The following is a 15,441-nucleotide window of genomic DNA, read 5'->3' as shown; positions in this document are numbered from 1 at the left end:
ATTTGTGGATTACTGAGTTTACGAGTCTTTTGCCACCTATTATCCACAGTCCTGCTGCCCTTATTGCCCCGTCCGTCAGATGACGGCCTTGGTGGTGGACCCGCTCGTGGTAGTGACGAGTGAGCAGGAGTGAGACGTGACTGTCTTTAGGGAGAACAATTGGGCTCTTTTCAAAGTTCTCGAGCTCTGAGTGTTTGAGACGGCCTCCAATTGAAATGAGGTCGTTGTGAAGGACTGGGCTGAGTCTCAGCAAGGGGCTCTGTTTTGAAATTGGTTTGCCAGCTTTGTGGGCAGACAGTTCTTTTTCGAAGGCGGCCTGTTGAGCCTTTTGAAGAATGATGTGCTTTGCTTTGGTCATTTCATCTTGTGTTCAAGGTAAGTTGCATTTGTGCCACCCTTTGCATTCACTGTTTGGATTTGTGCCGTTGAAAGACTTTGCGATGTGAATGAGGAATGCTACTGCTCTGACTAAGGACTTGAAGGTGGAGAAGCGTTCAAAGCGTTTGCAGGTGAGTACTTGGAGGTGAGTGGCGCAAGTTTTAACTTGTGGTCTGATTTCACAGTCTTTGTCTGGTTCAACTAACTCAAACGTTTTGCTTTCTTGCTTTGTTTCTGCAGGTGGACGACGAATGAAGGAAGGTCCAGTGAACCAAGTTGTCTTTGTTAGTTGAGTTGCTGTGAGCGAGCGAGATGCATGATCCGCTGGGTTTTCCTCGGTGCGCACATAGTGCCACTGTTCCGGTTTTGAAGACTGACGAATGCGCTGCACTCTGTTGTGAACATATGTGTAGAATCTCTTTGACTCATTGCAGATGTAGCCCAAGACTACCTTACTGTCCGTGTAAAAGTGAACTGCATCAAACTGAATGTCTAACTCATCCTGAATTAGATCAGCCATCTCTGCTGCCAAGACGGCGGCGCACAGTTCAAGTCTTGGTATAGTGGGTTCTGACTGAGGGGCTAGTCTTGCTTTGCCCATGACAAATCCGGTCTCGACTTTGTTGTCTGGAAAGACTGCTCTTAAGTAGGCTACAGCGCCTATGGCTTTGGTTGAAGCGTCCGAAAACAGATACAGTTCTTTGTATTTTGCTTGACTCAGAGAGGTTGTTGTGTACGTTCTTGGGACATGAAGCTCTTTCAAGTCTTTGAGGGAACCTCTCCAAGTGTCCCATTTGCTTTGCTTGTCTTCCGGAAGTGGAGTGTCCCAATCTGAATTTTCAGAAGTGAGTTCTCTGAGCAAAGCCCTTCCTTGGATTGTGACTGGTGCTAATAGGCCCATTGGATCAAAGACACTATTAACAGATGACAGGACACCGCGCCGTGTGAATGGCTTGTCTGTGGTGGCCACTGAAAAAGTGAAAGTGTCTGTCATAGTTTCCCAAATGAGACCCAGACTTCTCTGTGACTGGGTTTCTTCACCACCAAGATCTAAGTCCTTTACTACTGCTGCACAATCTTCAGGGCAGAAGGCCTGCATGACCACCTGAGAGTTGGAAGCAAACTTGTGCAGGCGGAGGTTGGACTCAGCAAGTGAGGCTTGAGTCCTTTGGAGCAAGTCGATTGCTTCAGCTGGAGAGGGCAAAGAGATGAGGCCATCATCTACATAAAAGTGCCTCTCCACGAACTTGACTGTGTCAGTCCCATGCTCTTTTGCTCCTGCTTGAATGGCCTTGCGCAGTCCATAAACAGCAATGGCAGGAGACGGTGAGTTGCCAAACACGTGGACTTTCATGCGATAGTCTATGACTTCCTTGTTAACATCATTGTCCTTGTGCCACAGAAAACGGAGGTAGTTACGATGGTCTTCGCGCACCATGAAACAGTGAAACATTTGCTGTATGTCGGCCATGATAGCAACAGGTTCTTTGCGGAAGCAAAGGAGTACCCCAATGAGGCTGTTATTAAGATCTGGGCCTGTGAGGAGTACGTTGTTGAGTGAGACGCCAGAGTGTTGGGCGCTGGAATCGAAAACTACCCTGATCTTGTTGGGCTTTTGAGGGTGGTAAACCCCGAATGTCGGAAGAAACCAGCACTCTTCTCCTTGCTTTAAATCAGGCGCTACTTCCACGTGACCATTTGAGAAGATGGCTTCCATGAACTCCACATATTGTTGCTGCATGTGGGGTTTCCTCTGCATGCTCCTTTTGAGAGAGGAAAATCGACTGAGTGCTAACTCTCTGTTGTTTGGCATTGGTTGGCGAGGCTCTTTAAAGGGTAAAGGGGCGACCCAGCTACTGTCATCATCTCTGTACATGGCTTTGTCCATTACCTCTAAAAAGAGAGTGTCCTCTATGGAGGGAGCTAGCTTGTTGTCATTTTCAGTGCGATTGAAAGCTGTTTGTCCCAGCGTTAGTTCAGGTGCCTTGCTGGGCCTAGCAGTGTGTGACATTTCTTTTAATTGCAGGAAGCTATCACATTTCCCAAAGACTGTTGGACGGCCATTTTCAAGTATCACTGTTTTGTATGAGCTGACTGTTTCCTTGTGGACATTACCTACACACACCTCCCCGATTACTACCCACCCTAAATCTAGGCGTTGGGCAAAGGGTGCATGATGAGGGCCATTGACTTGTTCCCTGACTTTGTGTGCACGCAAAACATCTCGTCCTAGCAGCAGGAGTATCTCTGCTTTAGGGTCCAACTCTGGAATGTACTTTGCAATGGACTTGAGATGTGGCTGGTGCAGTGCAGCGTTTGGAGTTGGGATTTCACTTCTGTTATTAGGAATGTCCTGACATTCAATGAGAGGTGGCAGTGGGATTACTACTGACCCATCTAAAGACTCTATCTGAAAGCCTTCAGCCGTTTTGCCCCATGTTTCAACTAGCCCAGAGCAAGTTCTCAGGTGGTAAGAGACAGGTTCGGTTTTAATGTTAAAAAGTTCGAAGAACTCCGGCCTAGCTAAGGAACGATTGCTCTGGTCGTCAAGAATAACGTAAGCTTTTACTGCACTGTTTTTGTCACCTTTAGGATACACCTGTGTGAGACATATTTTAGAACATGAACGACCCCACTGACCTGGACCGCACACTGTTGTGCAAGTTGTAGTTACTGCTGCGTTGTCTGGATTGTCATCAGGCTTTGGCTTACTGCTTTTGGGCTGTGGCTTTGGATCTGAACCTTGTGATCCATCCCATGTCACTAATGTTTCACCTGAGTGACCATTGTTGTCATTAGCGGGGGGAACCGGTGGGGGGGCTTGAGGTTCAGAACGCTTAATCTGAGACCGCACATATTCCTGCGTTCTTTCTCTTTTTACTCCGTCTGATACTGATTTTCTGCTCTCACACTCTGCCTCTTCTTCTAGCACTGCTGCTTCAGCTACTGCAATGTCTGCTTCTCTGTGTAGCATTAGCACTTCAAGCTCTACATCAATTTTCGTTTTTTCCACTTTTAGCTGTGCTTCCTTACTTGCATATGAAGCCCTCACCTTCGCTGCCTCTGCTTTGGCTTGAGCACGGGCGACGCTGCTCACTGATGAAGATGTGATGACAGTTGAAGCTCTCTCTGACTTGGTGCTGGCTGCCATTTTGTCCCCGATGAAGCATCGAATGCTGCCTTTTCACTATAGCGCCATCGATATGACACCGAGTTAAACCACCAAAGAAGGACCGGGACCACAGGGGACGTGTTATTGAGGCTTTAATTTCCCTCTTCGGATGGTGAAAACTGCAACAATACAGTACAATGCATTGAGAACATGAGCTGATACAATCACAAAAATAAAGTGCATAAACTTCGCATCTCTCCAAACTAATACAAAAATATAGTTGCCTAGACATCAAATAAACACTTTTCACAACTTACGGCATTGCCTTGTTAATACTTCAAGGTGGATGGAGACAGATTGGACATATGACAGTCAAGCCAGCCATAGCATGCGTCTTGTTTACCATGAGAACACCGAAACCGGAAATTGCGCGGCAAAACCGGAAGTAGTATTATTTCGCTATATTTTTTAACCAAAAGCACAAATAAACATGAAATATTTATGTAAAACACTTCTTAATGAAATTACAACCATTTTTTAGCCTTGTACCATATTTTAAACACATGAAATTATTTATTAAAGAAAAACAATTGCCTTAAGGGCAACACAGTAGGTGAATAGCCACCAAAGGAAGATCAGTGAATAAACGTATAGGCTACCTTTCTTTGGGGAAAAAAAAAGGGTGATGAACTATCGGCCCACTCTCTCCGTCTCTCTCTCTCTCTCAGCTTTCTCATCTCATCTCATTATCTCTAGCCGCTTTATCCTTCTACAGGGTCGCAGGCAAGCTGGAGCCTATCCCAGCTGACTACGGGCGAAAGGCAGGGTACACCCTGGACAAGTCGCCAGGTCATCACAGGGCTGACACATAGACACAGACAACCATTCACACTCACATTCACACCTACGGTCAATTTAGAGTCACCAGTTAACCTAACCTGCATGTCTTTGGACTGTGGGGGAAACCGGAGCACCCAGAGGAAACCCACGCGGACACGGGGAGAACATGTAAACTCCACACAGAAAGGCCCTCGCCGGCCCCAGGGCTCGAACCCAGGACCTTCTTGCTGTGAGGCGACAGCGCTAACCACCGTGCCGCCCTCTCAGCTTTCTGCTTTTCATCAATTCTGTTTCTACCGTGAACAGTTAATGTTAGTGCTGGATTGGAAAGCAACAACCCTAACGCAGTGTCACGCTCTGGCTCTGCCTACGCAAGACTGTACCATGTAATGAATAGGGAGGGGGTGAAATATAAAGACTATCTATTCTAATAATTTTGTGGAAAATGGAAAACCAAACCAAAAGGTTGTTGTATTTACTCAATATAAAACATAAAATTATTAAAAATAGTTTTATTAAATCAACACATGGTAATAATGTTAATATTGTCTTCTGAGGGCCCCATGTCAATGCTGGGCCCTTAGAATCATCCTCAATCCCCCTCCCCCCCAATGGCACCCCTGAAGGATCGATCCCATTGAGTGGTTTCTACAACCCCGACTCCAAAAAAGTTGGGACAAAGTACAAATTGTAAATAAAAATGGAATGGAATGATGTGGAAGTTTCAAAATTCCATATTTTATTCAGAATAGAACATGGATGACATATCAAATGTTTAAACTGAGAAAAAGCATCGTTTAAAGAGAAAAATTAAGTGATTTTAAATTTCATGACAACAACACATCTCAAAAAAGTTGGGACAAGGCCATGTTTACCACTGTGAGACATCCCCTTTTCTCTTTACAACAGTCTGTAAACGTCTGGGGACTGAGGAGACAAGTTGCTCAAGTTTAGGGATAGGAATGTTAACCCATTCTTGTCTAATGTAGGATTCTAGTTGCTCAACTGCCTTAGGTCTTTTTTGTCGTATCTTCCGTTTTATGATGTGCCAAATGTTTTCTATGGGTGAAAGATCTGGACTGCAGGCTGGCCAGTTCAGTACCCGGACCCTTCTTCTACGCAGCCATGATGCTGTAATTGATGCAGTATGTGGTTTGGCATTGTCATGTTGGAAAATGCAAGGTCTTCCCTGAAAGAGACGTCGTCTGGATGGGAGCATATGTTGCTCTAGAACCTGGATATACCTTTCAGCATTGATGGTGTCTTTCCAGATGTGTAAGCTGCCCATGCCACACGCACTAATGCAACCCCATACCATCAGAGATGCAGGCTTCTGAACTGAGCGCTGATAACAACTTGGGTCGTCCTTCTCCTCTTTAGTCCGAAAGACACGGCGTCCCTGATTTCCATAAAGAACTTCAAATTTTGATTCGTCTGACCACAGAACAGTTTTCCACTTTGCCACAGTCCATTTTAAATGAGCCTTGGCCCAGAGAAGACGTCTGCGCTTCTGGATCATGTTTAGATACGGCTTCTTTTTTGAACTATAGAGTTTTAGCTGGCAACGGCGGATGGCACGGTGAATTGTGTTCACAGATAATGTTCTCTGGAAATATTCCTGAGCCCATTTTGTGATTTCCAATACAGAAGCATGCCTGTATGTGATGCAGTGCCATCTAAGGGCCCGAAGATCACGGGCACCCAGTATGGTTTGCCGGCTTTGACCCTTACGCACAGAAATTCTTCCAGATTCTCTGAATCTTTTGATGATATTATGCACTGTAGATGATGATATGTTCAAGCTCTTTGCAATTTTACACTGTCAAACTCCTTTCTGATATTGCTCCACTATTTGTCGGCGCAGAATTAGGGGGATTGGTGATCCTCTTCCCATCTTTACTTCTGAGAGATGCTGCCACTCCAAGATGCTCTTTTTATACCGTCATGTTAATGACCTATTGCCAATTGACCTAATGAGTTGCAATTTGGTCCTCCAGCTGTTTCTTTTTTGTACCTTTAACTTTTCCAGCCTCTTATTGCCCCTGTCCCAACTTTTTTGAGATGTGTTGCTGTCATGAAATTTCAAATGAGCCAATATTTGCCATGAAATTTCAAAATGTCTCACTTTTGACATTTGATATATTGTCTATGTTCTATTGTGAATACAATATCAGTTTTGGAGATTTGTAAATTATTGCATTCTGTTTTTATTTACAATTTGTACTTTGTCCCAACTTTTTTGTCATCGGGGTTGTATATCCACTTCTTTTGAGTGTACATCTTAGTTTTAATACTTGTTTGTTTGCTGTATGCAAGCATGACAATAAGTTCTTGTGTTAATGGACCACACTCCACTTTTGGATCATTAATCCCTTTTGACTGAGTATGCTCTGCATGCATGGTTTTATGTTGGCTTCTGGCACATCCATACAGTTTTAAATACAATACCTACAATTACAACCCCGATTCCAAAAAAGTTGGGACAAAGTACAAATTGTAAATAAAAATGGAATGCGATAATTTACAAATCTCAAAAACTGATATTGCATTCACAATAGAACATAGACAACATATCAAATGTCGAAAGTGAGACATTTTGAAATTTCATGCCAAATATTGGCTCATTTGAAATTTCATGACCGCAATACATCTCAAAAAAGTTGGGACAGGGGCAATAAGAGGCTGGAAAAGTTAAAGGTACAAAAAAGGAACAGCTGGAGGACCAAATTGCAACTCATTAGGTCAATTGGCAATAGGTCATTAACATGACTGGGTATAAAAAGAGCATCTTGAAGTGGCAGCGGCTCTCAGAAGTGAAGATGGGAAGAGGATCACCAATCCCCCTAATTCTGCACCAACAAATAGTGGAGCAATATTAGAAAGGAGTTCGACAGTGTAAAACTGCAAAGAGTTTGAACATATCATCATCTACAGTGCATAATATCATCAAAAGATTCAGAGAATCTGGAAGAATCTCTGTGCGTAAGGGTCAAGGCCGGAAAACCATACTGGGTGTCCGTGATCTTCAGGCCCTTAGATGGCACTGCATCACATACAGGCATGCTTCTGTATTGGAAATCACAAAATGGTCTCAGGAATATTTCCAGAGAACATTATCTGTGGACACAATTCACCGTGCCATCCGCCGTTGCCAGCTAAAACTCTATAGTTCAAAGAAGAAGCCGCATCTAAACATGATCCAGAAGCGCAGACGTCTTCTCTGGGCCAAGGCTCATTTAAAATGGACTGTGGCAAAGTGGAAAACTGTTCTGTGGTCAGACGAATCAAAATTTAAAGTTCTTTATGGAAATCAGGGACGCCGTGTCATTTGGACTAAAGAGGAGAAGGACGACCCAAGTTGTTATCAGCGCTCAGTTCAGAAGCCTGCATCTCTGATGGTATGGGGTTGCATTAGTGCGTGTGGCATGGGCAGCTTACACATCTGGAAAGACACCATCAATGCTGAAAGGTATATCCAGGTTCTAGAGCAACATATGCTCCCATCCAGACGACGTCTCTTTCAGGGAAGACCTTGCATTTTCCAACATGACAATGCCAAACCACATACTGCATCAATTACAGCATCATGGCTGTGTAGAAGAAGGGTCCAGGTACTGAACTGGCCAGCCTGCAGTCCAGATCTTTCACCCATAGAAAACATTTGGCGCATCATAAAACGGAAGATACGACAAAAAAGACCTAAGACAGTTGAGCGACTAGAATCCTACATTAGACAAGAATGGGTTAACATTCCTATCCCTAAACTTGAGCAACTTGTCTCCTCAGTCCCCAGACGTTTACAGACTGTTGTAAAGAGAAAAGGGGATGTCTCACAGTCGTAAACGTGGCCTTATCCCAACTTTTTTGAGATGTGTTGTTGTCATGAAATTTAAAATCACCTAATTTTTCTCTTTAAATGATACATTTTCTCAGTTTAAACATCTGATATGTCATCTATGTTCTATTCTGAATAAAATATGGAATTTTGAAACTTCCACATCATTGCATTCCGTTTTTATTTACAATTTGTACTTTGTCCCAACTTTTTTGGAATCGGGGTTGTAAAAACAGCTTGTTTTATTGCATTTATTTAATTCCTGGGCTCCCATCTGTAACAGGGAGTGGTGTTGAATCCCATTAATACACTTTACAATAGATTATTAAATTCTAATAGAATAGATGAGCCAAAATAATTGGGGATCTTTTGTAATGCGCCTTGACTCATTACAAGTATGAATGGAGCACTTGCATGTGACGTCACAGCCGATCCAGATTGTGACAGACGCCATCTTGTCAGTCAAACGCCATATTTCCGCCTTCTACTTCTACTTCTGGTTCTACTTCTGCTTTTACTTCTACCTTTTCTTCTGGAAAACCCTACTATATACAATTCTACTACAACGGCTGAGGCTACAAGCTCTCCCTACCTGTGCACGATTTTTATGTTTTTTGTGTGTATTTTTGCGTGTTGTTCGTCTGTACCGGACTTCAATATCCACTACAACTGTATGGACTTACTGGACATGGGTTTCCAGCAGAAAATGACGGTTTGTAGCGATTTCCATCGCATGCACAACATTCCAGACAAGATAGCGAGACCAGCGGGGTCTCCGTGGATTGTTATCGGAAGCAAAGCGAAGGAGGCGGCGCCGGGAGAGGAAGCAAAAGCGAGGCTGCAGAGCCGGCCTGTTGACTAAGCTCAGAAAACAGCCACTCAAACCTCCACTGCTAAGCCTCTACCTCTCCAACGCCAGATCCATGGTAAACAAGACAGACGATTTGGAATTACAGCTGGAATTACCTTATTCTATTCTATAATCGGCTGGTCAGTGCTATACTCAATACTTAACTGACTTACCCGTCCAATGAGGATTCTTGTTTACAAGATGCCACATCTGAGTCGCTGACAAATCCTGAATTTCTGTAAAGATAACTGTCCAGAGATTTATAAGCATGCAGTGCTTCACCACTGAACAGCGAGGGAAAGTTAATGAGGTAATTATACACGTCTGGGTATTCCGCTGGCAGTTCAAAATCCGGTCGTGAAAACTCCATCCGGTAAGCCATAAGGGTCACTAATCTGTAGATCGTTTATTTTACACATATATCTAGTTATCTGTTCATTAGAAAAACGAGCCGTGTAGTCCGTCGGTTGAAATTGATCCATTCTGTACACGAGTGCAGCAGTATTCAGCGGTGTTTTTTACCGACAAGATGGCGGCTGTGTACTTTCCGGTCACGTGACTGCAAGATCTCTATAGGTGGGGCTTAAAGCAGAAAAGGTTGAGAACCCCTGTCCTACAACATTTTAGTTAAACTTCCAAGGCTTCTCTCAGTCACTCAATACATACGGCATGCAAACACACAACTCTTCACACATGAAGCTCACTCACACACACACCCACGCACACACGCACAGCTCTTTCTCTCACAGACATATCTTTTTGCCCATACAGATGCCCATTCATACAATTCCTTCTCACACATAAACTTCCAAGCACTGTCCTATCCCACAATGCTAATATGAAATGAATAGTCCCAAATTATGCAATAAGGGATTTACATAATTAAAACATTGTTGCACTTTCAAATTGCTGTAATCTTGTGCTGAAATGCCTCACCAATCACCACGCTCACACTACAGAGAGTACCAGCATTCACTAAGCCAATTTTCTCTACCTTCTGGGCAAAATGACCAGGTTAAATTCACTTTTGTTAAAGTCTATGACCCTTATACTGGAGAATGTCAGTGTTTTGCTTTTCAACATAAGTTTTCACCATTACAACCAACTCTAGCTACTCTTACCGAAGTTGTCCACATGTTGCTTCCCCTTGCACATAACGTCACACATCACGTGAAATTACACCTGGGGGTCAAACAGACACCATCTTCTGTGTAAGCAAGGCTTAATCTGTCTTCAATATGGTTTATTTTTGCGCTGTTTTTGGTTGTTCAAATCGAGAAAAAGATAAACAGTATTACCGTCTCCCTGTGATCAAGAAATGTGTTAACAAAAAGAAGCAAATGCTTCAAGAACAATGAAGAAATTAGTGGTTAAAGAGAATATGATGAGAGGAGTCAAGCCTGAAAACTCCAGAGAAATTCATGATTGCATTTAAAATATATTGTTAAATAATCAAAAGTGAATATAGAAGACTTTGCTTAAGAATCTCGTTTTATTTTTTCTGCTCGCATTTGAGTTACTGGCTTCATGAAAGTGTTTGATTTTCTTACAGGTGAAGCAGCTTCCTTATTCAACACAGAAAACCCAGACTGGTTTCAAACAACTCAGACATAACTCAATAAAAAAACAACAACAACAAGGAGTGACATGCATGATATATCCTGAAAGAACAGAAAAAAATTAAGAGCAGAGCGCTGGAGCTTTGTTTCTGTTATCAGAGGAACCCAGTCCTGTGCAAAATGTCATCGTGGAGCCAGAGTGTAGTAATGAACCTACATTTTGAGAGTGTTCTACACACAGAGACTGAACTTAACAACAGCTGTACACATGTGAAATGGAAATAAATCGATGAAGACAGGAAAAACTATTTTAGATAAAATTGTTACTGTCCATTACACACTTGGGTCATTCCATGCCAAATCAACAAGAGGTTATGCTCGACCATCTCAGATTTCAATGAAATTTGGAGGGCTCAGAGATACTATTAAAAGAAGTTAATCCCCAAAACTTGAGCTTCCTATCACCAATAGTTTCAGAGATACAGGTATTTGAATTTTTCATTTTTTTTGTTTTTTGCTCAAAACATACATATTTCAAAGTGCAATATAATCTTTATTATGCACGATAGAAACCTAAAATTTTGCACAGAGAGACTCAATGTCTTGTACTACAAGCTTCAACTTAGAATTTCAATGGTCATTGTATATTAGATGGTGATTTTAACAAGGAAATTAAAAAGACAAATTTGCATTTTTTGCATTTTTAACTCATTCTGGAAGCTTGCCTGTGGCAGTAATGCTTAAACTAAGAATGTTATTCAAATCTACACAGAAATATCTACCAATTTCAATTTTACCAAGTCTCCACTATTCCTAGTTTGTCTGTAATAGGGTTTTGAAATTCGCCGATTTCTAAAACATGCCATTTTCAGTAGCAAGAAACCCAATGTGGGATAGCAGTTAGGAACTTGTAATTTTTTTTTAGTAATCCCCAAGACCCATATTTTATATTTCCAAATTTTTGTTCTGTGTCTCTCAAGTATTTTTAAACTACAGGGGTTTAAAAAAATCCATTTTCACCAAATTTGAATTTTTGATATATTTTCATATAACTGATATTTGAGGGTTAATAAATGCTTCAATAAGGCTCAAGTAGGTTAGGAGACATGTTTCTTTCTCAATTTTAAATAAAATTTCAATTAATGCTCAGTATTAATTATTTGTAAATTGATTTTAATCTAAGACTGTGTAACATTAGCAATCAATGACCAGCTATTGTGTAGCCTTATCAATATCAACACAGCACAATAGGTGACCTTTGATACCAGAACAGGTGGCTCATATCTTATAGTTTTAGAGTCTGTAAACTGCATACTTGTTCAGATAACATTATATTGCTTGGATTATATTAAATACATTGTAATACAGGGCGGCACGGTGGTGTAGTGGTTAGCGCTGTCGCCTCACAGCAAGAAGGTCCTGGGTTCGAGCCCCGGGGCCGGCGAGGGCCTTTCTGTGTGGAGTTTGCATGTTCTCCCCGTGTCCGCGTGGGTTTCCTCCGGGTGCTCCGGTTTCCCCCACAGTCCAAAGACATGCAGGTTAGGTTAACTGGTGACTCTAGATTGACCGTGGGTGTGAATGTGAGTGTGAGTGGTTGTCTGTGTCTGTGTGTCGGCCCTGTGGTGACCTGGCGACTTGTCCAGGGTGTACCCCGCCTTTCGCCCATAGTCAGCTGGGATAGGCTCCAGCTTGCCTGCGATCCTGTAGAAGGATAAAGCGGCTAGAGATAATGAGATGAGACATTGTAATACAGAGCACTGAGAAAATTTACCAATGTTATTAACATTGTAAATCTGAATGCGTTTCTTTGCAAGGATTGGATATTTTGAATAGTTGACTAGGGAATTTAATTGTAGTTGCTTTCAATTTGAGATCAGTATAAATGAGTTTGTTCTTAGACATCTAGAAATGGCTGAACTTCCTCCCTGTTCTATAGGAATTGGACTAAAGAAAGATTCTGACTGCCATAAACTAACATACAACAGAAACTGTAAGTTAAGTGATTTATATGAAAAATGACTGACTTCTTTAGTTTTTATATATATATTTACTGAAAAATGTGAAATGTTCATATATTATTTAACTTATTTCAAAGTGATAATATTTTTAAAACCATATTTCTGTGACATGAACACAAGTAAAATGTTTCCTTATCTATACAAATCATTTAGTTGTATTTATCAGTCCTTAATCATCAATAAAATGGAAATATCAAAAATTCGAATTTGGAAAAAATTGATTTTTTAAACACCTGTAGCTCAGAAATACTTGAGAGACACAGAACAAAAACTTGGAAATATAAAATATGGGTCTAAGAGATTACTGAAAAAAAATTACAAGTTCCTAACTGCTATCCCCCATTGGAATCCATGCTACTGAAAATGGCATGTTTTAGAAATCGGTGAATTTCAAAACCCTATTACAGACAAACTAGGAACAGTGGAGACTTGGTAAAACTGAAATTGGTAGATATTTCTGTGTAGATTTGAATAACATTCTTAGTTTAAGCATTACTGCCACAGGCAAGATTCCAGAATGAATTAAAAATGCAAAAAATGCAAATTTGTCTTTTTAATTTCCCTGTTAAAATCACCATCTAATATACAATGACCATTGAAATTCTAAGTTGAAGCTTGTAGTACAAGACATTGAGTCTCTCTGTGCAAAACTTTAGGTTTCTATCTTGCATAATAAAGATTATATTACACTTTGAAATATGTATGTTTTGAGCAAAATGCAAAAAAATCGAAAAATTCAAATGCCTGTATCTCTGAAACCGTTGGAGATAGGAAGCTCAAATTTTGGGGATTAACTTCTTTTAATAGTATCTCTGAGCCCTCCAAATTTCATTGAAATCTGAGATGGTCGAGCATAAATTTGTCAGATATTTGTTGATTTGGCATGGAATGACCCACTTATCAACCTGTGTGACTCAGTTGTGCCTTTTGAATAGAGAATAAATGAAGAGGGAACTGAACATTAACTATTTATTGAAATTATTGGTGATTATAGTTACTATATGACTATAGCTACAACTGGAATGTGATGATTCTGTTAGCATTTGTAATTATTGTACCATCCACTATTAGGTAAAATTAAAATTAAATCTTACAATATTGTTTGTGTCAGAGCACAGGCACTTATGGATGTATGTGCAGAAGAAGACGAGAAACAAACTGTAAATGAAGCCAAAACGAGAGACAGAAATCATGGTCAGAAACTAGCGAGGACCGGGCGATCGCTGAACAACTTGGTAGAGACGAGACAAAGGGCGAAAACGAGAAAGGACAAGAAAAGAGTTAGAGAACGATAGGCAGTCAGAGAACGATAGGGAGTCAGAGAAACAAGGCTTGATATGTACTGAAATGAGCAGAACGATACTTTGCACTGAAGAGGCTTAAATGGGGAGAGCGGTGATTAGGGAAATGAGTGTCAGCTGAGTTCAATAATCGGTAGACAGAGGGCTTGGGAGTTGTATTTTGAGGTGTCCATGTTTGTAGTCAGGGCATTCTCAACTGATTTACTGACAGACCCCCCCAAGGAGCTCCCTCTGAGAGCTATATTCTTCTTGGGACGACCCCTACCTCTGGGTGCTGGTTTGTCAGAGTGTTGAGTTGGGAATTCTTGTGTGAGCAGCGGGTCTAGGATGTCTTTGGCGGCAACCCAGCTCTGTTCTTCAGGGCCATAACCCTCCCAGTCTACCAGATACTCAATCTGTCCTCCTCTTCGTCTGGAATTGAGGATCTAATTTACCTGATAGACGGGTTCTCCCTCAATGTCGAGAGCTGGGTGCTCCTGAACTGGTGTGTTCTCAGCAAGGGGCCCTGGGACAGCAGGTTTTAGACTGGAGATGTGAAATGTGGATGGTAACCTTCTGTGAGGGGAGAGTTCCAAACGGTATGAGACCTCATTAATCTGATGAAGGACCTTGAATGGTCCAATGTATCATGGCTGGAGCTTTCTACAAGTGTTAGGTTCCCTTAGGTTCCTGTTGCCACTCATATTCTGTCATCTGGTGAAAAGTCTGGATTGTTTGCCTGATGTTTATCTGTATACTCCTTATATCGGGCATTGACTGTTTCAAGACATTGGTGGATCTCTTCCCATATTGTCTGGCTGCGTGAAAACCAATCCTCTATTGATTGTACTTGGCTGGGCATGTCATCCCAGGGGAACAAAGGTGGCTGGTAACCAAGTATGCACTAGAATGGTGTCAACTGCATTGTGGAGTGTTTAAGGGAATTCTGTGCATACTTGGCCCATGGGAGGAATCGTGTCCAGTCCCTCTGGTTATGCATGCAAAAAATCCTTAAGAAGCAGCCAATTTCTTGATGGGTCATTCCATGTCAATTCACACAAATGCCCAAAACTTCCCCAGTGACACCTCTTCAATTTGCCTTATTTTTATTTTCTTAGTGCCTTATGATGTCAAATGAAAGAATCCAAAATTTTAGCTTCCTAGCTCGAGCTTTTTTTGAGTTATGGCCCTTCAAAGTTTGGGTGCCACGCCCACTTTTGGGGTCCGGGAATTGCGCACTTAATTTGCAAGCATTTTTGGAGGCCCATATTTTTTGTTCTAAGGGGAATATAGACCTGTAAATTGCTATATCTATGTATTCTGGCCCTGTCTATCAGATTATGCACCTATAAATAGCACAGGTTTACTAACTTTATAGATATTAACCCCTTAAAAGTGGATTTTTTAATGACACAAGTTTTTTGACATTTTGGGGGTCCATATCTTGGAAAGTTTTTGTGTTGATAGGGTTTCAACTGATTTATCATCATATTTGGGAACTCTACTGTGCACTTAGAGAGTTTCAGGGCACTCAGAGCTTTGGTGGGGGTACAGGAGGGCCCCAAATAA

At 41.6% G+C, this 15,441-nt stretch overlaps 1 protein-coding gene across 1 annotated transcript; it reads right to left on the bottom strand.

Annotated features, from left to right (window-relative positions):
• Window positions 1–370: 370 nt before the first annotated feature.
• On the bottom strand, window positions 371–3,940 carry LOC132891494 (uncharacterized). The gene is made up of 2 exons (XM_060929129.1): window positions 3,808–3,940; window positions 371–3,669 (listed from the first exon to the last, which is right to left on the bottom strand). The coding sequence occupies exon 2, from the start codon at window positions 3,527–3,529 to the stop codon at window positions 371–373; it is 3,159 nt and encodes a 1,052-aa protein (XP_060785112.1). The 5' UTR covers window positions 3,530–3,669; window positions 3,808–3,940.
• Window positions 3,941–15,441: the final 11,501 nt, after the last annotated feature.

The sequence above is a fragment of the Neoarius graeffei genome, chromosome 9, assembly GCF_027579695.1.
Source record: "Neoarius graeffei isolate fNeoGra1 chromosome 9, fNeoGra1.pri, whole genome shotgun sequence".
Classification (NCBI taxonomy): Eukaryota; Metazoa; Chordata; class Actinopteri; order Siluriformes; family Ariidae; genus Neoarius; species Neoarius graeffei.
The sequence above is the reverse complement of the archived record's forward strand: the minus strand, read 5'-3'. Positions and strand labels throughout refer to the sequence as shown.